Source organism: Gavia stellata, chromosome 21, assembly GCF_030936135.1.
Source record: "Gavia stellata isolate bGavSte3 chromosome 21, bGavSte3.hap2, whole genome shotgun sequence".
Lineage (NCBI taxonomy): Eukaryota > Metazoa > Chordata > Aves > Gaviiformes > Gaviidae > Gavia > Gavia stellata.
The window spans coordinates 8,157,591-8,184,163 of NC_082614.1; the positions used below are offsets into that span (position 1 = coordinate 8,157,591).

At 39.1% G+C, this 26,573-nt stretch overlaps 1 protein-coding gene across 1 annotated transcript in view; it reads right to left on the reverse strand.

Moving 5' to 3' along the window:
- The window catches only part of GOLGA3 (golgin A3), a 30,088-nt gene extending 4,505 nt beyond the window's left edge, over window positions 1-25,583 (reverse strand). Inside the window, exons 1-22 of the mRNA XM_059827614.1 lie at window positions 25,459-25,583; window positions 21,775-22,056; window positions 20,782-20,894; window positions 19,610-20,301; window positions 18,237-18,348; window positions 16,136-16,442; window positions 15,312-15,514; window positions 14,793-14,930; window positions 13,647-13,808; window positions 12,499-12,867; window positions 9,437-9,514; window positions 8,190-8,453; window positions 7,589-7,683; window positions 6,663-6,879; window positions 5,796-5,939; window positions 4,917-5,114; window positions 4,243-4,359; window positions 3,607-3,746; window positions 2,649-2,781; window positions 2,319-2,441; window positions 1,720-1,884; window positions 546-709 (exon numbers count right to left, since the gene is read on the reverse strand). Of these exons, the coding sequence (XP_059683597.1) occupies window positions 546-709; window positions 1,720-1,884; window positions 2,319-2,441; window positions 2,649-2,781; window positions 3,607-3,746; window positions 4,243-4,359; window positions 4,917-5,114; window positions 5,796-5,939; window positions 6,663-6,879; window positions 7,589-7,683; window positions 8,190-8,453; window positions 9,437-9,514; window positions 12,499-12,867; window positions 13,647-13,808; window positions 14,793-14,930; window positions 15,312-15,514; window positions 16,136-16,442; window positions 18,237-18,348; window positions 19,610-20,301; window positions 20,782-20,894; window positions 21,775-22,056; window positions 25,459-25,576 (4,334 nt within the window). The 5' untranslated portion in view covers window positions 25,577-25,583. The remainder of the gene's footprint in view (window positions 1-545; window positions 710-1,719; window positions 1,885-2,318; window positions 2,442-2,648; window positions 2,782-3,606; window positions 3,747-4,242; window positions 4,360-4,916; window positions 5,115-5,795; window positions 5,940-6,662; window positions 6,880-7,588; window positions 7,684-8,189; window positions 8,454-9,436; window positions 9,515-12,498; window positions 12,868-13,646; window positions 13,809-14,792; window positions 14,931-15,311; window positions 15,515-16,135; window positions 16,443-18,236; window positions 18,349-19,609; window positions 20,302-20,781; window positions 20,895-21,774; window positions 22,057-25,458) is intronic.
- Window positions 25,584-26,573: the final 990 nt, after the last annotated feature.

Genomic DNA, 26,573 nt, shown 5'->3' on the forward strand with positions numbered 1-26,573 from the left:
AAAACTAAGGGCCAACAACATAGCAGCTCCTTTGCTGCACATACTCATTGCCAGGGATGATGCAGCACTGTTTCCTCAGTAAAAGCACTTAGTGACTGCAACCTGATGAATGTGGTACTCTTGGCAGGTATAAAAGACAACATGGGAGGTAGAGGTGAGGAAAGCAGCACAGAAAATTAACTAGATAAACACTTTAGTCAGACATCAACTTAGCAAAGCAACTAGTCTGGTAGTACAGGATCAGAGAACATTATCACAGGCTCACCCCCCCCAACATCAACTGAGGTGGTAACAGCAGCTCAGTTCTCCTAATAACCTGAACTCCCCGCCTTCCTGAAGCTGTAGCTGTAGCTCAGAATCTCATGTGCAACCTTGTAAGGGAAGATCTGAAAACATATTTTTGGCACAACGAACTTCCTCTGTAGAGAATTCTTATTAACACACTGCCTGGGCTCCTATCACGAATAGCCTTTCTGATGCTGGCAGCTGGTTTCTTGGAAACATTTTCAAGATTATTTAATATGGTTGAAAATAACAGGTCATACTTTAATTGCTGGAGACAGCTGTTCAGATTTTTTAAAGGCTCCTTGCTCACAGCTGTCGATGGTTTCAACAGTTCTTCCAGCAAGGCAGCAGGCACTGGACAATCAGGAATCTTGACTGGAGTCACAGGATTTGAAGAGTTATTCTCTCCTTTCAGTTCCTTCCTCTGGTTAAAGGAAGAAAAGAAGAGCCAGAAATACAATTAAGTTATTTTATCAATGTCATTTTTACCACATAGAGAGTCTCACATCACACTACTGGTACATATCTGCATTATAGAGCAGGAATCAGATGCACATTCACGTTAAGTCTCATGGGTCACAAGCAAAAGTTCCTAGCCTAATGTCATCTGCTAGCCATGCTCATAAGTAAACAAACAGCATCTAGAAGGACCTACTCAAGAACTCACCATACTAAAGAAATAAAACAGGAAGGATTTAAAGCAAGTGACTTCGATCTTCACAGCAAATTTTAACAACATTCTTTCAGTATAGTTAAGAGAACAATTGAAAAAAAAAAAAAAAATCAGTTGAGCACAATCAAAGAAATCCTTTTGGAAATTCTGGAACTTGCAGGATGAGGTATCAGGACCAGCGTCTAAAAGAATGAAATGGAGGCTTCCCTATGAAATTCTGTCTCACTAAGTGAGGTAATTACTTCAAGGAGGGAAAGAGCAAGAGATCTACTATTAGTGCATTTTCTGTGTACTAGAGGCAAATCAGAAAACTCAAAGAAACCACCAATAGTTACCTTTTGAAATTGTGGAAGGATGAACAACTAGACAGTATGGAGAGGACAGACACATAAACATTAAGAAGATATTAACTATAAGAAGGTATTAACTCAATATTTGCCCATGATTCATTATTTAAGTGCTACCTTTTTTGCTTTATTATTGTAAGTCAAAATGTAAATGTAAGATAATATGCTAATCACAAAGATTTCTGAAGTAAAAGGTGGGAAGTCAAGATCAGTACAATTACTTTTGCCTGCAAATCTTCCTGTATTTATCATTTAATTATCAGAACGTCAGTAAGTCTGTATCACAGGCAGGCATTTCAGTTCACAGTTTTCACCAGGTTTCCTGCAGCGGAGTATTTTCCAATAGTTAAATTTAAGAGCATTAGCAGAGTATTTTCCAGTACCCTACAACACATATTCTTCCTATTTAAATACCTTCTTCATTTTGCCATGCTTCAGGTCCAGCTTCAGTTGCTGGTTCTGCTGCAGCAGCGACTTCATGCTGTTCTTCAGTTCAGTCACTTTAGCCTGCAGCATAAACTTATCCTTCTGAGTCACTGACAGGTCTTCCCTCACCATTTCCAACTCAGTCTTGATATTCTAAATGGGAAAAGAAGAGAATCAACATGATACAGGGAAACAGTATAAATATTCCACCCAACTAATGTGGTTGGTTGTTTTTTTTTTTTATTTCCAGGGTAAACTAGAAAAAGAAACAACACGTAACACTGCTATTTTAAACCAATTTGCCCCGGCAGAAAACCAGAAATTAGATTTAAAAAGTCAGTAGCCTATTTTAATGGCGTAAGGTCAAGGAAACAAGAAGCTAACAGCACAGTCAAAGTAAAACTGAGAAAAGTAAAGACATTGCAAAACATACAGTGAATAAGTTTTTATGAATAAAAATTTATTTAAAAAAAAGTATCAGAAAAGTGTCAGTGTAACTATGCTTTTAAACAAGAGATATGCTGTTTTAATTATCCCCCTACGGCAATAGCAGTTATCCATCAGACTCCACCGGCCAGATTAAATACCTGCAAGACAACTTGTATCCCTTCTAACTCCTTGTGGCTGCGCTGTTCACTCATATCCAACTGCTGCTTAAGTATTTCAATTTCTCTTTCTTTTTGTTCCACTTCCCACTTGAGGTCTTCCACCTACCGGGAGGGGCAGAAAAGTATCTTTAGAATTATCTATAGCTGCAATCAACCACAAAATCTGAAATACATTATTATGTCTCACGAACCCTTCCTGGTTCTAAGAAAACCTAGCAAAACTTCATTAAAATATGCTGAATTAAAGACAAATTAAGTCATACAATGCATCATAAATAAGGATAAACACAGTAAATATGCAGGTTTTACCTCTTGGCTTACTACAGGCTGTTCACTAAGCTTGTCATCCAGCTTCTTCTGCAGAAGTTGGAGCTGAGACCTGGCTTCTGCCAGCTCTTGCTGAAACTGTGATACCTCCTGGGAATGTTTTTCATCCTCTACCCTGCACAGCAGGATTAAAAGACACAGCAGTTATTCAATCTGTTCTTTAAAACAAGTACTTCACTATGTAACCAATAAATGAAATGACAGTGCATGGAACCTGGTTAGTTATAGCTTTGACTGAAGGCTTTGCCAGCTCATTCACAGCAAGAGTTAAGTCACAAAAAGATTTTATATGAGACCGATGCATGAATATACCATTAAATATTGAAAAAAAAAAAAAAAAAAAAGAAAAAATTCCTTGAGAACTGGTAACAGTCCAGTTAGAAACAATAGATTATACAATAAAAAAAACCCCAAAACCCCCCCAAAAACCTGTCAGCAGTTTTGCTTTTGGATATAAGGTTAACCCTATTCCTCCTAAAACATTCTCATGTACTTCCAATAATTTCTTATGATTTAAAAAAATTTCTTCTATACAAGAAAACAAACTGAATTTGAATATATTGTGGAATATATGCAACAATCAAATTAATCCTCTATGTACCTCCTCAGGGATGTGAAAGAGAGAAGAATAATAGGATACATATGAAGTGTTAATCCTTACTAGTAACATGAAATAGTAGAAATCTGTGTTGAAACTGTAAAAAAAAGCAGATGGTGAAGCCTAAATACAGCGCAGTTCAGGTCTAACTGAATTATGAAGAGACAGAAAAATGCAAGTATTCGCCTAGAATCCAAACATGCATCTTATGGTCAGGCTCAGCTGGGGTACATTTCAATATAATCCACTCCAAAGTGGCAAAACCAAAAATTCACTGATGTATGGCTTTTTCAGAGGATTTGTTTTATTTACTATTCTCCAAGAATTTGGACATTTACTTACTGCAGTTTGTCCACTTCAACCTGAAGGGCTTGGACAAGCAGTTCTTTGGCATGTAGCTCTTTCTTGACTTCACTGAGCTCAAGCGCAGCAGCTCTGTAATGATGGCGGTTATGTGCTGCATCCGCTTTGGCTGCTGCTTCCTACAAGAAAAAAAGGACACAATTTTTCTTTGTTTTATCACTGTAGGTGAATCATAAAGTGAGCTAGACTAAAAGGGGTACAAAACAAATCAAGAAGGAAGTCGTGCAGCTGTTAACACTTCTCTTTTTGTCTAAAAAAACTTTATTATTAGTGCTGTTATCCTTATTAATGCTAATGGCAGTTAATAACTAGATAAACTAGAAGAAGTATGCTTGCCAGACTGCTTCTTCCTGGTGAATTTTTGGATGAAGTATCATCACTTTAGGATATGTCCCATGCATTACAAGTCATAATGGAACTTTCCTGGTAGTCAATGAGTATGCTTAACACAGGGCAGAACAGAAAAAGACATCAACTGATCTTTGAGCCACTGGGCATCATGACAGAGACTCTGCTGGAAGCAGTATGTTATAAAGCATAGATTTTGTTTCAAGCTACTTTTCAAATACATTTAAATTACCTTTTAAGTAAATAAAACAAAAGATGAGCCATTACCTGCTTCTTAAGATCTTTAACTTTTGACCTTTCTTTCTCTAAGGAAGCCTGTAAAGCTTGAATGAGTTGTTGCATTTGCTGATCCTCTTCCTCCTTCTGCTTTAGGACTGCCTGAACCTGTATCACATCACAAAAACAAACGCACATTTTGTGCAGGCTCACTGGAAGACCAGAAATGCCAGTAGAGGAAATATAAACACAAGCCAATGCAGGGATTGCAAAACTTCTCTCTGCTGTTCACTGATAACTCTTTCCTCAAGGTACCCTTCAACCTGAAAAGTAGCTACTGTTAAATGGCAGCTCATTGCCTATATTCCCATTTGCTTATACCCCACGAATATATTACTATTGGCATAAAAATCGTTCATCTCCATGAATCCATACGTAACATGGTTTGTATGTTCCAACCAACTGAAGTGACCCAGACTTTCACTATTGCAAATATTTTAGTGTGATTTGTTTTTTTCCAAAAGAAACAGCTCTGTTGAGTGCAAAGTCTCATTTCTCATCTCTTTTTTAGCCCCCTATATTACTGCTGTTACACAACACACGGGAGACCCAGATCTGGAGAAAATGCACCAACTTTGTATCATATGAGTGAAGATGTCTACGTCCTGTTACCAGAAATATGAACTAATTCCCTTCTTAAGATACTGTAGCAAAAGGTCAAATACCTGTAGATTCAGTTGTACCAAGTCTGCCTCTCTTTTTGCTAATGCTGTTTCAAGGATATTGTTGTGCTCCCGCAAAGCAGCATTGGACTGACTAAAACCTGTAAGTTTTCCACGTTCATTCTCCAGTTCAAGGGCCAACTTCTTATTAATTTCTTCTAAACGTTTTATCTTCCTCCTGAAGCCTCTAGATTCCTGAAGCTATAGCCAAAGAAAAAAAACAAATCAAACAAATGCAAACAACTCCAAATTACTATCAACCACAAAAAAGTTGTGAGCTAAACTTATTAAAGCTAAACTTAGTAAACTTATTAAAGAAATCCCACTCTGCTTTCCCAGAGTGGAATTTATTTTTTTTTTTTCTTCTTTTTTTTTTCTTGTTTAAATGAACACTTCAAAATAAGTTCAGTTAGGTATTTTTTTCCTTTTGGAAGACTAAAATGCTTGCTAGAAAGCAGAATCCAGGAGTACTGTTCAGGTGCAGATCAACAGTAGTTGACACACGTAATTTTTTTGTGCATCTCTACAACTGAACACCACCAGCCTGCCCTCAAAAGCACTGAGCATCCATGACTCCAAACAGTTTCAGAAGACAATGATTCATGCATCCTCACCGTCTCATGACCAGATACAGCTGGTATCTAATACAGGAACTACTTTTCTCTCTCATCTTCTTTTCCCCTATACGACAATGATTCATGAAACCATGGAGAACCAGCACAGGGCAGCAAAATTAGCAGGTGTCACTGACACGACATTTCCTATGAAAGATTCTGATTTCCTGCACTGTTGGCATAAAATTATGGTACTAAAATTTCTCCCTGCCTCTCAGGCACTTTTTACTGTCACCTTCCCATCTACCATGCAAATTCAAGCAATCACCTCGTCCTCAAGTTCCAGCACTTTCTCTCTGTATTCTTCAAGCTGCTGGCTGGTAAGTGAAATCACTTCTTGCAACTCTTTTTCCAGCATCAACTTACTGCTGCTAACAGCTTGCAATTCTGTCTCCAGAGCTTGAATCCTTTCCTAAAGACAAAGGGATCACAAGCGTGATTAATACATCACCCATCTACAGGAGTAAGTTTGGTTTTGTTAGAAAGCCTACTTCTCTAGCAAATATTAAATGAGGTACTAGTGCTTAATGTAAAGGTCTTGCCCAGAGCTTTCCACCCTTGCATCCAACTACTGCTGTTAGTGTTATCTGATATCTTGCTCCATTGGTCCAAGGAATTGGAGCTTTCCCCAGTAAATTTTCTCAGCACAGGCATAACATATACAAGTAACTTATGGCTACCCTGAATAACTTTTAACTGTCAATGAGAAAAAAGCAGTAAGAGTTAGAATTTTGGGAAAATCTTCAGATGCTGAGCCTTTCAAAAAAAAAAAAACAAAACAAAAAACCAACCCCCCCAAAAAACCAAACCAACAATAAAAATTAATCAGGAAATTTAGCACGAAGGCTGATCATCCTCTTCAGCCTGGATTACAATTGATAACCTGAAAGATACAAGTAAAATAAAAAAAAAAAAAAAACCACAAAACACCAACCAAACCAAAGCCTGCCAAATCACCTCTCTCAAATGTAGTTAAGGAAATTCTCAGTGCTCAGAAGACTGGTACCATGTTCTTTTCTAGCTTTATAGTCCAAATATTTTCATCACTTCAGTGTAAAATAATATTTCAAAACTTATACTTAATAACAAGATAGAGCTATCTTTGTACTAACAATGCTAAAAGACATCTGCATACTTGAGCAATCTGGTTGTTCCCACCATCAGTGATTTTTGCTTTTAGTTTGCTCAACTCTGCTTCAGCAGATTCCTTTGCAGCAAGAGATTCCTGTAGCCGACGACTAAGAATGCTGACTGCATTCTCGTAGGCTTTATGTTTTGCTTTCATCTCTTTCTGAGCACTCGTTAGATCTGACCCTAGACGCTTCATTTTCTGTTTCTGCTCAGTAATGGCCCTGGAGTGAAAGGAAAAACAAAACATCAGGTAAAACAAAACCTGCTTGAAAACAGTACTAAAAGATTAATTTTTCACATGGCCCAACAAAAAACAACATCCACTTCTCTCCCCTTGTCCCAGAGTCACTCATCTCATCAGAGAAAGCCATCAGGTTGGTAAGATACAATTTGGCCCATTGCAAGACAATACCTTGAAGACTCGATAACATTCTAAAAAAAGTACCTAGGGTAATTAAGAGGTCTTGGTCAGAATTATTAAAATTCCCATATGAAGGAATATATGCTACTCTCTCTAAAAATAATACAGAATTTAGAGTAAGAATCCAATCTAATCTGAGGTCCTTGGTGGATATGTCAGGTATCATAAAAACCCTGTGATCACCAGTGGAAAAAAAACATAATGGTTCTCATTAATGCCAACATTCTAGCCAGTCAAGGCTAAAATTCGGTGAGTGGTAATTAGGATTAGCTCCCATATGTATGTTGTATGGCATATACTGTTGGTTAAAAGCATAATGAATCAGAGGAGAAGCTGCAACTCCTGTGCGGCATGCAACCAACGCTTTGTCACGATACGACTCTATGACTCTCTAACTATTCACGTTTCCCAAATGAAAGACAAGGGAATAGGAAAAGAGTGATTGCTAAAAAGGTGAATATGAAAAACGAATGCTGTAGTTCTTTTGTCTGTGCTAAAAGAACACTTACTTTTTTGCTTCTTCTTGCATTTGTTCTACTTGTTGTTTTACCGCCTGATTCGCCTCAGCAAGAGATGCCATTTGTTCCTTATCGAACTGTAAGGACTTAATGGGAAGGAAAAAAGCACCATGAGAGTAAGAACAAAAGCACGTTTGCTGTATGTTGGATTATAAAAGAATAAGCATGAAATTTCAAAATTACTTCCACCTCTAAATATAAATTGTTCCAACGTTCTCCATCTCCTTTCTCTTTCCCTTTTATTTCTTCTTTAATTCTCTCCTCTGTGGCCACCACCATAACATGTATGAACAGAGTTCTAGTTTGGTCTTTGCTCTCAGATGGAGTTCACTTTGGAACCAAGGAAACTGCTTCCACATCACACCTCTCCTGCAGCATGCTTCTCCCCGCTTACTTACATGAGATGTTAATAAGCAGTCATGTATTTACAGAATGTTGGTAGGTATATGCTCAAATGTATAGACAGTATTAAGTATGTAACCGAGAACCTTAACTTGCAGGTGGTCATTCTGTTTATTTCCAAAGTTAATAGAAATAGCAATGTATCCTGGATGTAGCACTCTCAAAGTACAAAACTTAACACCTTCCATACCTGTAGGCGTGTTTCCATATCGTCTCGTTCTTTCTGCACTGACTGAAGATTATCTTCTATTTCCACCATCTGCTGGTGAACCTGAGATACTTCCTTCTGTAGTTTTGAATGTTCAGATTCAAGTGACTGTTTTTCAGCTTGAGTTTTCAGTAGCTCTCGTTTTAACTCTTTCACTTCTGAGTCCAGACGCTTCTTTGTAGCTTTCAGTTCACTAATCAGCTGGTCCTTAGAACTTGCATCTCTTCGATAAGCTTCCACCATTACCTTGGACACAAGAGTTTTAAGAGGACAATGTCACCTCTGTTACAGCTTTACAATTTAAGAGTAATTTACTATGAAGTATTTACTGATATTATTTTAGTTTGGGGGTGTGTGTGTCAAAGAATACAAACCATCATCATTTTCTGTAACACATTTACTCTGGTTCAAAGATTTTTATGTAAGCTCAGCTATCAAACACCACTATGTATCAGCAGTTCATAAAAAAAACAACTCCCAGTGAGAGTGTTTATAGCAGTATGGGATATTCTTCTTCACATTCTTTATGGAACTGCACTAATCACATGCCATTTTTTTAAAGTAAATTAATTGTAAAAAATTAACCATCCCATGCATACCATTAATAACTTCTGACATGAGAAGAGGGCTTAACTGTGACTGACAGTTTAAACAGCCTTCCCAAACTTAAACCTAACAAGCTAAAACAACCTTTGGCATTAGGTTAATAAGCAATCAAGCAGTAAATTAATGATGCCACCCTATACATGAAAGACATACACACGGGCAACGCTAATGGCATACCAATTTCAAAATAATGTTTCAAAATTGTGTAAATTCAGAATAAAATTTGCAGTAAAGCACTTATTTTCCATCTAATTACTGAAGCAACTGTCATTTTTCAAAGCTGCAGGAAAATGATGACACTTTAAGATCTTCATGAGCGCTTTTGCAAAAGCAAACCTAGTATCAACAAACCAGAGAGAGATTTTATATGGTGGATCATTTGGCAAACTCCCTGAAGACCAATGAAAGCATGAATTGGTTGGTGGATCTGCTTTATGTTAGTTACAGATAAAAATTCAACTGTACGAAATACAGAAACTGTATAATTATGCCACAAAGTTCTTTGATACAGAAAATTGATTCAAGTGTCCTCACGAAACCCCTCAGAAGTACATGCCTGCACTGTAAAAAAAAAAAGTACATTCCTTGGTTTTATTTCTTTAAAATAGTTTGCTTTTGCTTACCTTCTGGTGCAGGAACTGTTCCTTCACTTTTTGAACCTGTTTTTTAAGGCTGGCATTTTCTTGTTGCAGATTTTCTACCTGCCAGATGAAAAAAAAGCAAACACATTGCTTTACATGCCCAATGTCATATTCTACGTTATTTCAAGCAGTGACAGTATCTTTTGCTATGCTTATACCAATTGCCTAATCTAATGAGGATCCTGTTTCTGACTAGGCATCTCAATGGCACTGTTACATAACACAACATTTTATGCAGAAATACATTCACACAGGTGTGGAATAATTGCTGGAGGTAATTTAGGAATTAAATTTATATGAAAGGTCAACTCATCAACTGCTACAATCTAACTATACTTCATTTCAAAACCTACTGTCCGCTCCTATTGGAATGAATCTCGCACTGGTGAAAAGACTTTTACAACATGAGGATCTGTTGAAATAGGTTCAAGAGAATGGACAAAGGACTCTAATTACTGACCATCACGATACAGAGGAGCTCCACCAAGTGTTGGAAAGAGTTAAAAGAGACGGAGAACACGAGTTGTAGGACACCCTTTTTGGATGGCCCCCAACTGCCACAGGAACCCTCAACAAAATACTTCACCCTGTTGTCTTATTAATACTCACTACATTGTGCTTTATTCTGATGCTCATTCTACATGTTAAACTGTGGATTACGATGAAACGCTTAGCTCGTCTAGTATCCCCACAAGATGCATACATACTTGATAATCCTCACCACGAGAACACATGTGATATTCCCTCTTCCTTCTAAATATCGTGAAGCTTGAGTGACTATAGTCACGGGGTGGATTATGTGGAATAATTGCTGGAGGTAATTTAGGAATTAAATTTATATTAAAGGTACAGCATTGAAGAAATCTTCAGGGTGGAGTGTGGCGAATATGCAAGGAATCCATCCCACAGAAGTTCCCTAGGCAACCTTAGATGTTGGCAACACCAGGGGAGCTTGGTGCGCTGACTCTAAGAGAAACTACATGGAGGGTGGAGCGGAGTGAAGACGCCACGGAAAGGCTCTGTGATGAGACGGGAACTGGAATGTACTATGGAACTGACAAGCTGCATATTTACTCCCTGAGCTGCATATTTACGACCCTGAGCCAACAGTCTGTCATTTTTTGACAAAATGCTATCCTTTGGGTGAACTTTGCTCATTATAATCTCATTATAATACCAGAAAACACACCTCCATCCCAAAGCTACCCACCTCCAAGGTGCGACCACCCCTCACTGAGCTTGCGCTCTGGATTTTTCTTAGTCTATACCTTTAAAAGTAAACGAGAAACTTTTACACCAATTACAATAGAGGTATGTATGACTAGAGTCACTCAAGCTCCACCTGTAAGGACAAATAATATAAAAATGGCTTAAGAGAGGAAGGATGCCAGGGAAGATACCATCGCAGACCACCTTTGACACCTGGGATCAGTCAACGGGCTGAGCCACTCTTCCCCCCACAGGGACGCCTTTGGATAAGATTCGAACACTTGGTTATACCGGGTGCTTCCCCGGGAAACTCAGAAATCTCTATAGCGTTGCTTTATAACTTAACGCATTTGTAGCCAGGCTATATTACTCATATTCTTGGTATTTGCACATGCTTTGCAAGCAGTAATTTTATCACCGGCAATCCAAAAGAACTTGTGTATCTGTTGCTTCAATAAACTGCACTGTTCACTAATCTAGCCGTGAGACTTCTCATTGAACGCCACCAAATCCCTTAAGTGTGGTCGTGCTAGTTCATGGAACGCGACTAGACTGAAAGTGTACGGTGTTACGAGTGTATCCGTAATTGTTGAGAGTTCAATACATCGAACGCGACCGGACTTGTAACATCCTGACGGTGTTACGAGTGTATCCATAATCGTGAGAGTTTAATACATTGAACACGACCGGACTTGTAACACAGAAAAATGGGGCATCACTCAGAATCTAAGCCTAGCCGCCCCCAGCCCCTCTGATATCTGAGGACAAGCTGGAACGCAAGGGGGTTTATTTTCTGCCAAATTGCCTTGCCCTTTAATGCGACAACAGGTCGCCACATAGTGAGCCTTGTCAACCCTCAGGAACGCACTAAGTCCCCTTATCCTGCCATAAAAGTTTTAGTATGCAACATTAGCGTACATATGTTGTATCTGGGTGGCACCTGTTCACACATACATGACCAAATGAAGAAACCATCTGGTTCTTTGAAGGAAAAAACCCAATATTTATGTTAAATATATTTCCATAGTTCTTCAATACTTCTATTGATAATACTATCAAGTTCCATTATTATCTTCAAAAGAAGTCTCTAAAGATTACCAGGAACTCATCATCACCCGTATTCAATAAGAAAGCTCTTCCTATGGAGCTTGGATGCTCTAAAAGATACAGAGCATACATGACTATCAAACTAAGGCATGAAAGGAAAACTCACCGTAATTTAAAGCGGCCGCAAAAAGAGTAAGGATATGCATTAGGCTTGATTGTGTAAAATAGTTCAGTAACTAGGAAAAAACCTCAGTTGGTATACAGCACTATGCAAAAGCAAACCCTGGCATACAGTTTCAAGAGAAAAGGCACAAATAAACATGACCAAATTACTGCACAGGTAAAACATTTGGCCCACAGTGCCACAGAAAAGGAGCACATCAAAAAAATTACTTCCAAAACTGTGATCTGTACTCAAAATGATTGTGCTTTAAAACTGGTAGATTTTAGAAAGATGGTGGCTCTTGGAAACAGACAGAACAAGATCAATTAACCTCAGCTTCCCATCCCATACCACACAAATACATAAATGTATATGGATACTATGGGATATTAAACCGTAAGCTCACCAATGATGTAACGGGATGTAAAGTGTCAGATAGTGTACTAACAGGGAAAAATGAGAGAACTCATTAAAACATTCCCACTAGCTGAATCTCACAACTACACACATATACAAACTCACGTGTACCAATCTCCTCTCATGTAATTGACTCTATCGTGTGCTTGTGCCAATACTTCCCTGCAACAGCTACTTTAGAGATAAGATACTGTTAGGGATTCGTTACCTGGCTTGACTTGATTGCCATTTCTTGCCTCAGTTGTTCCAAGATTTGTGATGCTACTTCTGTATCTTCTCCAAGGCGCACTGCTCCTTCATCAAGTTGCTCTTTGCTTGCTTTTGCTGCCTGCAGAGCTACTTCCAAGACAATCTTCTCATTCTGCAAATACTGGATCATGTCGTCTTTAGAAGTAGCGTCACTTTGGAACTCTTCTAATCTGGCCTTCAGTTCATCATACTGTGTTTGCAGGTCATCCAGCGACTGCTCTTTGGTGTGCAATGTCTCTTGGGTCAGAGTGAATTGCTTCATTAGGTCTAGGTGTTCTTGCTGTAAAGATTCAAGCTGCAGGTCTCGCTGATGCAAAGTCAACTTGACCTGAGAAGAAGTATTTTAAGATTAAATTAATACAAAATGAATGTTATCTTTGCAAATGTACTCCAATCAAAATAAAGTATTTTAACTAACAGTTTAGCTTCTAGAAGAAAATAGCAGAAGGTGAAAATGTTTTTTAACTTTCCTAGGCCACTTCTTCTATTTGCTCAATTAATTGCATTGATTGCCTTCTGCAGCATCTGTAATCTTACAGGCTAAACAATGACCAGAATGACAAACCTAAAATATTCTTAAGTAAGACTGACAGTATTCTAAGTTTTTATTTGAAAAATGTGTCCACAGCAGATATACTGGGCAAATTCAGTGTTATTAATGATAATGCCATATAATTACATGGAATAGAATACTGAGCTATCACATACTTCATCTCATTCCAGCCCTTGACGTGCTGCCTTTGTAATGCTACAAGGTTAAAGCAGATTTATTACACTCTAAGTGTACATAATGATACCCTGACTGCCTAAAATCTTTGAACATGGATCTATGCTTCTTCTCTATACTTAGAATAATCACATACTGTATTCACTAAAAAACCTCCAGCATCCACAAGACAGTAGGTCTGAAATTTCAAAAAAGTACTGTTACTGAGATGGTTAAAAAAAGGGACCCTTTTCACCCAGGACAGAGTGACTTTGATATGGACTTCATTTTTGCAGCAATCTTTCAGGTTTTAAAAAAAGTTTAGCACTCAGGATCTATTTACTATTGCCTTTTCAGTCAAGTAAGTATCTGCCTTGGGAAGTTCACTAACAGCAGTCTACCTGTTCCAATTCTTGCTCCAACGTTGCTGCAGAATCAGCCATTTTCTGAAGCTGTTCTTTCTCATCCTCAAACTCCTCTAGTTTTCTCTGCAAGTCTTCTTCCACCATGGTTTTAGCTTCCTGGATTTGCATGAAGGCAGCTTCTTGATCTAACATGTCAGCCTGCACAGAAAAAGCAAAGAATCAACTTTTACAATTTAAATGGAGGGGGAGGGGCGGGGGAAAAACGAAGATGAAAAAGAAAGATGAAAAATGAAGAAAAATGTAAGTTATCAGGAAAATTTATAGAAGAAAAAGACAAGCAAAAACAATTCCGGTATCTGCCTTACACACTTGCATGTCTTTACTGAAGTCACCCATTCATATACTTAAGACACTTTAGAGTAACAGTGAATGTGTTGTATACTTGTGATAATCAGAATTCCTCTTAAATAACACCATGTCCTTTCTAAATTGATGAAATTGACGTAAAGAAAAAGAGTCTTTATTAAAATTAAGCTGTTTGGAAAAATTCTGAAACAAAAGAGATTCTTTGGATGCTGTAGCTACTCCGTGGAATAGCAATTCCTGTCTCTTATACAACTGCTGTTAGTAACAACGGTGATGGGGTGCTTCCACTGACCTGCTGCTTTACTGCCCTTTGAGAATTAGAAGCAAGAATGTCACTGAAATTCAATGGGATTTAAGGTTCTAAGTGCTCTGAAAGTGAGCGTGCGGCACTCCAGATTTTACCCATCTTTTCTTACTGGAGGGCAGGAAGGACAAACCTGAGTACTGAGCAATTTCACACACTTAAGCAGCACTTTACTGACTTAGTTTAACTTCCAATTAAGTTTTCTTGAAAAACTTCATGAATGGGCAAAGCAGAATATTTACATCCACCTTTAAAATTCAATTAAAAACAGATACCAGAGCTGAAAACGCAAGTATCACCTTGGAATGGGAAACATATGGCCTTGCTCCCTCTCACTGTTCGTACTGTCATGCAAATTTATTTGCTCTGAAATGTTTACTGTTTTTATAATGCAGCATTTGAATCAATTCATAAGAATTCAATGTTACTTTGCCAGAACAGCCTTCAGTTTGCAAAACCTAAATACACAACTTAGGGAGAACGTAATTCATGAAGACCACCTACAACTGTACCTCAATATTTTGCAGCTGTGCTGCAATACGTTCCTTTTCTTTAATGGATCTGTGCTGGGTTTCAGTCAACTGCTGAGACAATGCCACATTCTCTAGTTTGAGATGTTCCAGCATCCCTGCTTGAGTCATTTGCCCAGCCTAAAGGAAGGAAAAAATAATCACAGATTAATACCAACAGTCTAAATGTGGCCAACAAATTTAAGAGTTCCAGGAAAAAAAAAAGAAAAAAAAAAAAGCACGTTGAATCTATCTGTGCCTTATTTCAGCTACTACTTTCATGACACTGCAGATCTTCATCCACAGAGGGCAAGTGCTTTGGTTAAATTTATGCCTCAGCATTAGCGTGAACTAACACCTCATGATGAAAACCAAAACACCATCCCTGCCTGCTCTCCATCTGAAGAATACACAAGTGAGACCGGGTCCCTTGTCCAAGCTCATAAACAATGTCCTCTGGATAAAACTAACATAAAAAAGAACAGATTCTCAGTCCTGCTATACGCAAGTAAATCGTAATACCTGTATATTGGCCATCTCACTCTGCAGCCTGACACGGGCCTCCTGTGCTAGTACAAGCTGCTGCTGGTACCACTGCCGCACATTTTGGAGTGATGTGATTTCTGTTTCAGATGCCTTTAGCTTACTGGTCAGCGTGATCCGTTCCAACTGCACTTTCTGAAGCTGCTTCTGTAAGGAAGTCAACTGCTGTCGCAGATCATGAACTAGGAAAAAAAAATAAAGAACTTGGACTAGCACACTCCATTGTTCTATTTTTATGCACACATTTTCAAGGATTATTGCTATATTCATAGCTTTCTTTTTTCTTTTTCTTTTTTTCCTTTCTTTTTGAACAAAAACATATATGCCTAATTACATAAAGATTGGCTTTTCCTGCAAAAGTGAGGGGAAGTGCTAGAATCCAAAGTATCAGGTCATATGCAGAATAAAATTAATGAATCACTTCTATAAACATTCAAAGTTCCTTAGAGGCAGAAAATAGGAACTAATTAAAAATCAGGAAGCAGGTATCCTGACATGTAGAGTCATCACTACAAACCACTATTTGTACAATTTTCTAAAAACCATTAGTCCACTGTCAAACAGTTTACTAAACTAAATATTTATGCCTCCCTCTCCAAGCTGGCAGCAGCAGCTTGCAAATTGTGGCACTTCTGTGACACAAAATAAAAAACAATCATCTTAAAATTCAGACCATTTTATTAGTATGACATCAATGAAACACAACTTAAAATTCCTTCTTCTTCCTGGACTTCAGAATTATGTTGAAATAAAATAATTTATGGAATAACAAATTTTAAAGAGTGACATTTATATCATCCCACCTGTGCTGTCTCTCATGAGAACTTTTTTTTGCATATCTTCAACCTTCAGCAGGAGTCTTTGGTACTGCTCCTCTGCTAACTGCAAATCATTATTTGAAGAAGCCAAACTAGCATTCTTTGCTTCCAAGGTATTTTGCAGGTCAGCCATTGCTCTTTCCAGATCCCAGCAAGACTGCTTTAATGTGGCCACTTCTGAGCTTAGAGATTCCTGCTTCTGCTGGCTATTTTGGCTGTGCTCCACCTGCGCCTGAAGCTTCATGTTCAAAGCTGCAAGTTGGACTTGTAGCTCAGTCTTCTCTTTGAGAGCCTGAATGTGTCCAGAAAATCAAAATGCAGAAGTCTTAAGAGAAAATACATTAATGGGTGACTAAAGAAGATGCCCAGCAAAATGGCTTTGCTAAGACAAAGACCACTTGCTTGTAAAAAATTCCTTTTAAAAGTGACATGTCACCTAGCAGTTATTTCAAAACAGTCAAACAAAATACAGAGGAAAGCGCAGACAAGATGTATAGTGTTATATGTCAGTAACCATGTCAGGATTTTAATTAAGACGTATTTCCACACTTTGAGGAAGAATGCTTTCTATTATATGTGTTATACCATCAATCAATACAAAAAGAAAACACAGCCACCTAGACATTGCTAGCGTTACTCTAGATTTATCATCTCTCTTTTAATTTGACTTTTAAAAAAAAAACCACTTTTTTTTTTTTTTAAAGCATTTGAAGACTTTACTAACTTTGTATTTATCCTTTTAAGGATCTGTATTGGTTTTGCACGGCAAGGATTTGGTAGCGGGTAGGCTACAGGGGTGGCTGTTGTGAGAGGCTGCTGGAAGCTTCCCCTATGTCCAACAGAGCCAATGCCACTGGCTCCAAGATGGACCTGCCGCTGGCCAAGGCGGAGCCAATCAGCGATGGTGGTAGCGCCTCTGGGGTAACATATTTAAGAAGGGGGGAGGGGGGGGGAAAGAAAAACTGCAGAAGAACAATAGCAGAGAGGAGTGAGGATATGTGAGAGAAACAGCCCTGTAGACACCAAGGTTGGTGAAGGAGGGAGACGAGGAGGTACTCCAGGTGCTGGAGCAGAGATTCCCCTGCAGCCCATGGTGAAGACCATGGTGAGGCAGGCTGTCCCCCAGCAGCCCATGGAGGTCCACCGTGGAGCAGATATCCACCTGCAGCCCATGGAGGACCCCACGCTGGAGCAGGTGGATGCCCAAAGGGGGCTGTGACCCCGTGGGAAGGCCGCGCCGGAGCAGGCTCCTGGCAGGACGTGTGGGCCCGTGGAGAGAGAAGCCCATGCTGGAGCAGGTTCCTGGCAGGACGTGTGGGTCCGTGGAGAGAGAAGCCCATGCTGGAGCAGGTTTGCTGGCAGGACTTGTGACCCCGTGGGGGACCCACGCTGGAGCAGCCTGTTCCTGAAGGACTGCACCCCGTGAAAGGGACCCACGCTGGAGCAGTTCATGAAGAACTGCAGCCAGTGGGAAGGACTCACGTTGGAGAAGTTTGTGGAGGACTGTCTCCCATGGGAGGGACCCCACACTGGAGCAGGAGAAGAGCATGAGGAGTCCTCCCCCTGAGGAGGAAGGAGCGGCAGAAACAACGAGTGATGAACTGACCGCAACCCCCATTCCCTGTCCCCCTGTGCTGCTGGGGGGGAGGAGGTAGAGAAAACGGGGAGTGAAGTTGAGCCCGGGAAGAAGGGAGAGGTGGGGGGAAGGTGTTTTAAGATTTGGTTTTATTTCTCATTATCCTACTCTGATTTGATTGGTAATAAATAAAACTAATTTCCCCAAGTCAAGTCTGTTTTGCCCATAACAGTAATTGGCGAGTGATCTCCCTGTCCTTATCTCAACCTACAAGCCTTCCGTTCTATTTCTCTCCCCCCGTCCAGCTGAGGAGGGGAAGTGATAGAGGAGCTTTGGCGAGCGCCTGGCATCCAGCCAAGGTCAACCTACCACAGCATCCTTGTAAAGTATCTTCTTCAGCAATGTTTTTACAAAACACAATTCCCACAAGTAATGAGTAGGAGGTTCTTGAAAATTAATTAACATATTAATATACTTTCCTAAATACAGACATTCAAATTAATTTTCTACCTGATTAGCTTCTAGTGAGAGTGTTTCTAGTTGCCCTTCAAGTCTCATCTTCTCCTTCAGAACCTGCAACATTTCATCATGAGTTCCTGCGATAGAGCTTTCCATAGAAACACTGGAGACAGAGACAGCATATACACAGTTAAAGGGTTAGAATACAACACTCATGTGGTTGAAGATAAGTGAAGCTGAAATTAAGAGGTACTCAGACTCCACGTGTGACCTAGAATTTAGGACATTTTTTCTGGCTTTATGATGGATCCAGAACACAGTGAAACCACCTTTGTTACCATCCAAAGAGATAAATTATATTCATGCTAAGGTTTTATACATTAATTTCCTATATTTGCAATAACTAGAATCTAGTGTGGCACCCATATATTTGTTATTTTACAGAAGTGCAATGGTTGACTTCGTTATATTCTGTATCTGCATATCCCATTATAAGCAGACAAACGGACATAATGGGAGCACAAAACCTCCACAACTATTGTCCACAATTATCTGCTTTAATGTGAAAGTGCCTGAGAAACACCAACAGCTGCTGCAAAAGAAGGAAGAACAGGTATTTGGTATAAGGGATTCCTTATGCTCCTTCCCTGATGTACAGCCAAGGAGTCTAGAGAAAAAGATCTTCTCCCTCTCATTACTGTAAGAATTAAGTCTAAGCTGGAATAATTGTTGACGACTGATTTTACCTTAACATCTCAGAGCATTACACTTTATTCCAACAAAGAAAAAAAAAGGTAATTTCAAAATTAGCAAGCATAAAACATGCATCTGCAGACAACTGATAAAAACCATAACCGCATTGTTAAGGGCTTCACCAGTCATCCACTTGCTTGCTGAATCACAGTTTAATACCCACCATATACACATAAGCTTGTGAGACTAAGTAAATCTCATTCTAAAGGGCTGAAGAGGGTAAGAGTATCTAGGACAAGACTCTTGGCATTTCATAACTATTTGAAGTCTGAAAGGTATGTGCGTAGATCAGGAAAAGGATGACAATAAATATCACTGAGTCAGTTAAGTCTACGCTTCCAGACTTTAAAGACCAATGCCACATCAGTGATTCAGTGAACAAATGCCTGTTTCACGAGTAAATACAGATAGAAGCAACTGCTAGCAGCACGTTTAAAACACACTGGCAGCGGCAAAAATATCTTTCTCTAAAGATATACTTAGTAAATAGGTACTCAAGTGAAATGACGTTTCAGTTTGGTTTAGAATCTGGAAGTTAACAACAGATTTGATCACAACGAATGTAAGCTAAAGCTGGATCCAAAGTTAGTAGAAGGTAAGAATAACAGACCGCCTATTCCAAGAAAGTATAATGCCTAATAATGGCCTCATGGTACAGTGATCTTTCTTACCTGCTAGAAATACTGTCTCTCCTACTCCGTACTTCCCCATTAACTTCTTGCTTTTGGGCTTGATGCTCCGCTGCTGCAGCCTGTAGCACCTCACTGATGGAAGGAAATTGCCCCACTGCATCAGGATGTATCTTCTGACCATTTATTGTATACGGAATACCCCGTTTGCCTTCTGCATTCTGTAAACTGTTATACAGCCCTTTTCCTGACACACTGCTGTAGGTAGAGCTGTCACTCTCATTTCCATCCAGCCTCATTCCCACTTCACTCCCATCAATCTCTGAAACGCTATCTTCTGCCAAGGAGGAATTCTCAATTCGATCATCTGTGTCAGAGGGTAGGCTAATCTCAGAAACAACCGATGTTGGACCGCTTCTGCTTTGCTTCAGAGTCCCACCAGATAAATCAGTAGCCACAAAATTCCCAGTAGCATTTCTAGAGCCTGAATCTTCAGTTCTGTAGTCAGCCAAGGACCGGATCTTACTGGGCTTAGGTTTTGAACTTCTTCTTTCTTTTGAGGGTGCCGGAAGTCCCAAGCTACCCAGTTTTGGCCCCCTAGGAACACTGGTCCGCAAAAAGGAGTATTCTTTTGTCATTGCTACAGTGCTAGCTCTTGGCAAGATTTCTGGATTTAACATCAGCTCAGGATCTAGGGTGCTGGAGGGACGGTTTTTGGATGTAGACTGATTTGACTAAAAGAAGCAAAGAGTCAACGATAAATTCCAGAATGTTACATTTGAACTAGCATCAAACACTTATTTTGCTGTAGAACTTAATACGTAAAGCTCTACACTTCTACATTAATATTTTAATATATGCATCATTTCATAAACAGGGTAAGTTACACCAGCAATCAACCCTATCAAGGCTTAGTATATGCGTGCTGAAAATGATCAAGGTAGACTCCAAAAGCTAACTGAAAAAAATATAGGAAAAATTGAACACTTAGGTTACTCAACTTTTGGGTTTGTTTTTTTTCCCCCATATTTTAAGTAGCACAAAATGGTACATTACCGATGAGGTAACAGAGAACCAAATTTGGCATGTCCAGAAGAAAAAAGATGCTTTCTCACATTTGAGAGAAAAACAGTAATTTAGAGCACAAAAAGGATAAAGTTTTCAAGCTTCTCAACAACACACTGAATCTAGAAGATCTGTTGTGTGGTACTCACTCTTTCTTGATGTCTCTTAACTCTGTATTGTTTGAGCTGTTCTTCCAGTCGTCTTCTTGCTTGAAGTCTTATTTGTTCTTCTTTCTCCAATGGGAGTGAAGACTCTACTGAGCCTGTAAGTGAAAGGTATCTTTACAGTCAAACAGAAAACTCCAACACAGGCAAATTTGATGCAAAAGGAAAAAGCCCCTCTACCATCAGCAACATGCTTCATGCTTAAGCAAGGAATGCAAGGAAAGCCCATTGGCATGCACCTCTGAATACCCTCTTCTACTAATATATCCTTGTGTAAGCATTGATAAAGTCTGTGTATTTCCGTTGCTCAGTCTGCAAATGCTGTAGTTCCTGCACGTATATATGACAAGAGATTATACAGCAAGAACAAAACTGTTGCTGTCATTTAATCTCACCTGTCCTGCACTTCTGACAGCACCAAAATTATAAAACTAAGCAAGACCTACGTCGTCCACTCATTCCTTACACATGAGAGAAAGATGTTCCCTAGATACATTTTCTGCCTTTTTGTTACCTCACATTAAATCTTTCCTGTAGTAAGGCTTTTTAAAAACATTATTTCAGAAAACTCCTGCAATTTGACACCTTAATATAAAGGGTTCCCCATTCTCTCCCCCTTATTGCTCTTCTTTTCCCCCCTTTGTTACTTAGCCTAAAAATACCTGGTTCTGCTGTTCTTTTTTTTTTTAATGTCACCTGTTACTCAATAATCAAGAAGATTAGAATAGCTTCAGCCCCAGAAAGCATAAATTCCCCTCCAGCGTAAGAACAATTTTTAAATGGTAAGGCACGTGCCTTAGCTGCAGCAGAGGGTGGTTTACTGAAAGAAAATGAATTGTAGTTCAAAGTAAAAGCTTACTGCAAAAACAAAATTTAGTCCAAGCTTAAATGATGTTAGAGGATTCTAGAGCCAGGTTCAGAGTAAAAAGCTTTATGCAGCAAGAGAAAGCAGGGGCACCACCGTAAACAGATGCTTACACAATTCAGTTTCTTGCATGGGAAGACTTAGTTTGAGAGACTGCAAAGCTTCTTTTCTAAGAACTATGCCCTCAGCACTAGTTCCCTGAGACTTCCTTAGGCTGTCATGGAAACCAGTCACACCTGGGGATGACTCTTGACCCTGCTCACTGCTGGTGGGGTCAAAAGATACAGGAGAGTCAGGGAAGAGCGACTCTGGACCATTCTGGCAGGTGTCCACTTTGCTGTTTATCTCCAGACTTCCCTCTTCATTTGGCACTTCACTGATGTTAATACTGGTAGCTGGAAAAGAAAGTTTCACTGAGCTACACTGTAAGCCACCCCATTTATCTTCACACCTCCACCCAAATACAATGCTACCACTACTGCCTTTAGACTGTAAGAATATAGAAATTGCTAATGACAGCAACTGGCAGGAGGAATTTTATAAAGGACTTTTGAGTCTTCATTTAAAAAGACCAGAACAAGTACTTTTCATTTCCTTTACTATGTCGCCTTCAAGCAGAACCTCAAAAGTGATCATAAAATATCTTCAAAACCTCACACGGGTTTTTAAATCTTGTTAGGTTTAGAAGCATGAAACACCAAGTGTAAGTAACATGATCTGTATCACACTGAGTGGCAACCTACTACAAATAAGACTCAGCAACCCCGGGCCTGTGCTGAATGATTCAGCTATTTGGTATGCTGCTGGGCACTGAGGAGAAAGCATCCACCATCCCGACTTCTATCATGGGCCAAGCACAGTTTCTCAATTTTAAAGAGAGTTTAATTTTTTCAAACAGGACGTCTTCATCAAAAGTACAGTAGCAAAGCTCACATGCATCAATATAATAAATCTACCAATTAAAAGGCAATTCAAGAACCACTTTAATAGCAATTTTATCCTCACTTACTAATTCTGGATTTTTCTTTTTCATCAGGAAAAACACATCTTCAAAAACAGTTTAACACTTCACAGGTTTATATTTTGGATTTCTCATACGTTTCCACTTCACTGGGTTGGGGACTACTTACATTTATGAAACTGCTGTTGCAACAAAACTGCGCATCTAACTTTAAATGCATTATTAGAGATCTCAAATGAGTGGGTACTGAAATAGCCACTGTCTCTCTGTTCATTCCCACACCATGTATCACTGGATTAACTGGAACTCATTGGAATAATATGGAAGATTTCATTATTTTTTCATAAAGATGTTTGAAAATATTTAACATTTATGATCACAAAGTATTTGCATGTGGAAAAATCAAGTTTCTTCCTTCTATTTTTCCCTCCTCTCAGAGCTATAGGCTTGAATAAGCAGTTCGGGTTTTTTAAAGTCTGCTCAAAGATGTGGGGGGAAAGAAAAAAACCAAACCAACCAGAACTAAGAAACAGATCCTTTGTTTTCTAAGATTCATATGCAGAAATATTCTGTAGCCAGGAAGTTGATTACAACGATTCAGTAAAACTTTAATGATTGACTTAGACCAGCCTATTAACATATTGCTATTAAAATTTTTCCCCCCATATAATGAATCACTACAAACTTCTGAAAGCAAAACAAGTCAAAAATAAAGCTATTACCATTAATATATGTGGTGAATATTAAAGCACACCCTGAAATTAAATAAGCCATATGGGAAAAAGTTGCAGGTAGGAAGATAGGACTTTTTACTTGTTTTCCCTTTTGTTACTGAAGAAAGCAAAAGCTCTCCTTTAAGTGCAGTCAAATTTCACTTCAGAGTAATTTAAAGAGGAAAAGATAAATTTCCACCCCTAACCATTTGTTGCCACCTCTGTGGTGCATCTTCCCTTAAGCCAGCACAGATGTTTCTACAGTGAACCAGCTCAGAGGAAACTGAATGAGGAAACTGAACATGGGTAAAAAGAAAAAGTTTTCTGCCTTAGGTTGCCAAAACCCATCAGCTCTCTAAGATTTGAATTAAAACACTTTTGAGTATCTTATTTGTCACAAATTTGTCATTTTCAGGCCATTTTAGCCTGAATCAGTTCTCTGATTCAGTTCATCACGTGGTCACAAAAACAGCTGCAGGCACGATGGAAGGGACGGGTGCAAGAAGGATGCAAAGGAAGACAGAGGACAGGAATACCTTTTTAATGACTCACCAACCTAAGTCAGAGTTTAAGGCATTTTAAACTAAAAGATTGTCAAAACTTAAATTTAAAAGAGACATCACTGCTAAGAATAGCCACAAGAAGCCAAAAATAAGAAGATACCTCACATTCAGAAATATTGTTTCTGCCCGTCTTTCAGAAACCGCAGCTATTACTGCATCAAGTTTATACTTTATTTACATTTTTTATCTTCACAACTCTGAGTGGTACGCATATACAACAGAGATGCTGGAGCAAAATTCTGGAGGAATGGTTTCCTGGCAACTTCCTGAGGCCATGAGACACTCGGAATCTAAACACTGCCTGGAACTAAAGTAATTTAATTGCAGTAGTGTCAACACAACTGCAGTCTTTTTAGAATAGTGAGGGTGGAGATGTAATTAGATTGAAAACAGTAGAAAAACACACTACCTACTTATAAGCCACAATTCAATTGTTTGGACGATATCCAACACAGGAGGACAGGAAAGTGTGATCTCCAACTTCATAAAAGATGAATGGAACATCATATAACTACACTCTGCCAGACTGGTAACGGGCAGTGTAAGAAATGCAAATAGAGTCTCAGGCCTCCACATTCTTGCCCGTGACATGATGACAAGGGAGGGCAGAAGGCTAACAACTTCATCACATGATCACCTCCTTTTACGTAAGTAACCTGCACACTTTTGTGTATCTACGCAGCCACAACATACACACCCCCTCCACCCATCTACCACCATATCCTTACAGATCAACGTATCCTTAGATACCTGCAGTGGAAACATAGAGATTTCAATTCAATACAGGGAAAAGATCTTCACAATGAAAGCAGTTAAATACTGGAATGGGTAGAGAGACTGTTGAACCTCCCTCTCTGGAGATTTTCAGAATTCAGCAGGACAAGGCCCTGAGCAACCTGATCTAGCTTCAAAGCTAGGTCTGCTCTGTGCATGAGGTTCTACTAGATGACTCAAAGAGTTCCATTCCAACCTAAGTTTGATTCTATAAGAGAGCGCTGATCTGCATAGATTAAGTTTCTTGTAAACAGCTGCGTGATTATTTTATTATAGAGCTTGTCTACATATAAAAGTTATTTTGAGATAATTTGGGGATCTCTCCACCATAGATGGAAGTTTAGAGAGACTTTTTGTGTACATTTTGATTTTTCCCTAATCAATTTATTAGGAAAATTTCTTTTGCCAGAATAAAGTCCTCCAGTCATGAGCTTTCTCCACAACAATAATTTCAGAACTATTAGCTCTAGTGAATTTCAGATATATACTCTTGGAAACGCTATCAGAACACAGAGTAACACCCTGAGCAGCACATACTCAACTGAGAGCCAGTAGTACTTAAGTTAATAGTTTGGTTTTGTTTTGAAAGAGTAAGTTTTAAAACAAAAGACAGTTTTGCCATACACGGAGCCATAGCCTTCACCAAACTTACTTAAAACTGCTGTACAAGAAATTCCTGACCTCAAGGGAAGAAGTCCTTCAGCATCACCTGAACAACAAAATAGCTAGTTGTAGAGAAGCCTGGGTAAGACTAGGAAATGATTCGGTGCACATGAAGTAACTTACCGTTAATTTCATCTGTTGTAACTGGCAGATCTGACTGGGCTTTACAATCTAGAAGTTCTTCAGAACTACTGCTTCTGTTCTCCAAGTGAACATCCTGCTGGACAGATGGGGAGTCCATGGTAAAAACAATCCAGATCCCTGGAAGGGTTTTCTTCTGAATAATTTGCTGCGAAGTGAACTACCAAGTCCTGTTTCTCGCCATCAGCAACAACAGCATCAAGATGTTACACAGGAACACAGTTCCAAGCTTTACAGCCGTTGGTGTGCAGCAGGCAGTCGATAATTCCAGGAGATCATGAAAACAGCTCGCAGTCAAAGTTGTAATCACCAAGGAGCTGCATCCTCTAGAAACAAAATGTAGTAAATTTACAAACATTTCTTACAGCTTTGAAAATATGAGTTAAAAAGCAAGTAGTGCTCACAGATTACCCACAAGACCAACTTCAACACACAGAACCAGGACATGGGGTAATAACAGAGACAATGAAATACAACCAAGTATCCAGCTTTTGTGAATAAGAAGTGATCTGCTTAACAGATTTTTTATTATCACTTTTTTTTTTAGTAGCATTGATACATCAGCATAATGATGCAACAAGGTAATATTCAGCAAGGCAACTGATTTAAGATCACTGTCCCTTTTAATGGAAACGCCTCTTTGGCCTCTGCTTTAACAAGTGAGCCAGAATTCAGAGCAGCATTTTGCTCTGTAGATTACAGTCTGGACTTTCATACCATGTATTTCATTTCAAGGACCTACTGCCATTTAAGTTTCAATAACTTTAGTTAGAATGTAGTATGGAATTCAGATTTATTTTCTTTTTTTTTTTTTTAGTTAAATTACATCATTACTGTTTACTTGTCTGCAGAGCAACCAGTATGTATCACTGTACAGAGCCTGAACTACTAATTACAGCACGCGTTGGCAGTCAGAACATGGCCTGGGCTGCAGTTCAACGCTGCCTTCTCCTATGATGAGTCAAGAGAAGGATCTCCAAACATAGTTTATAGAATTTGCAAATGATTCTCCAGGCATTCAGATCTTACCTTTGGGTATAGACCCAGCCAACTAATACAATCTGACAGAAGCTGTCATACATAGTCACTTCAAGTAT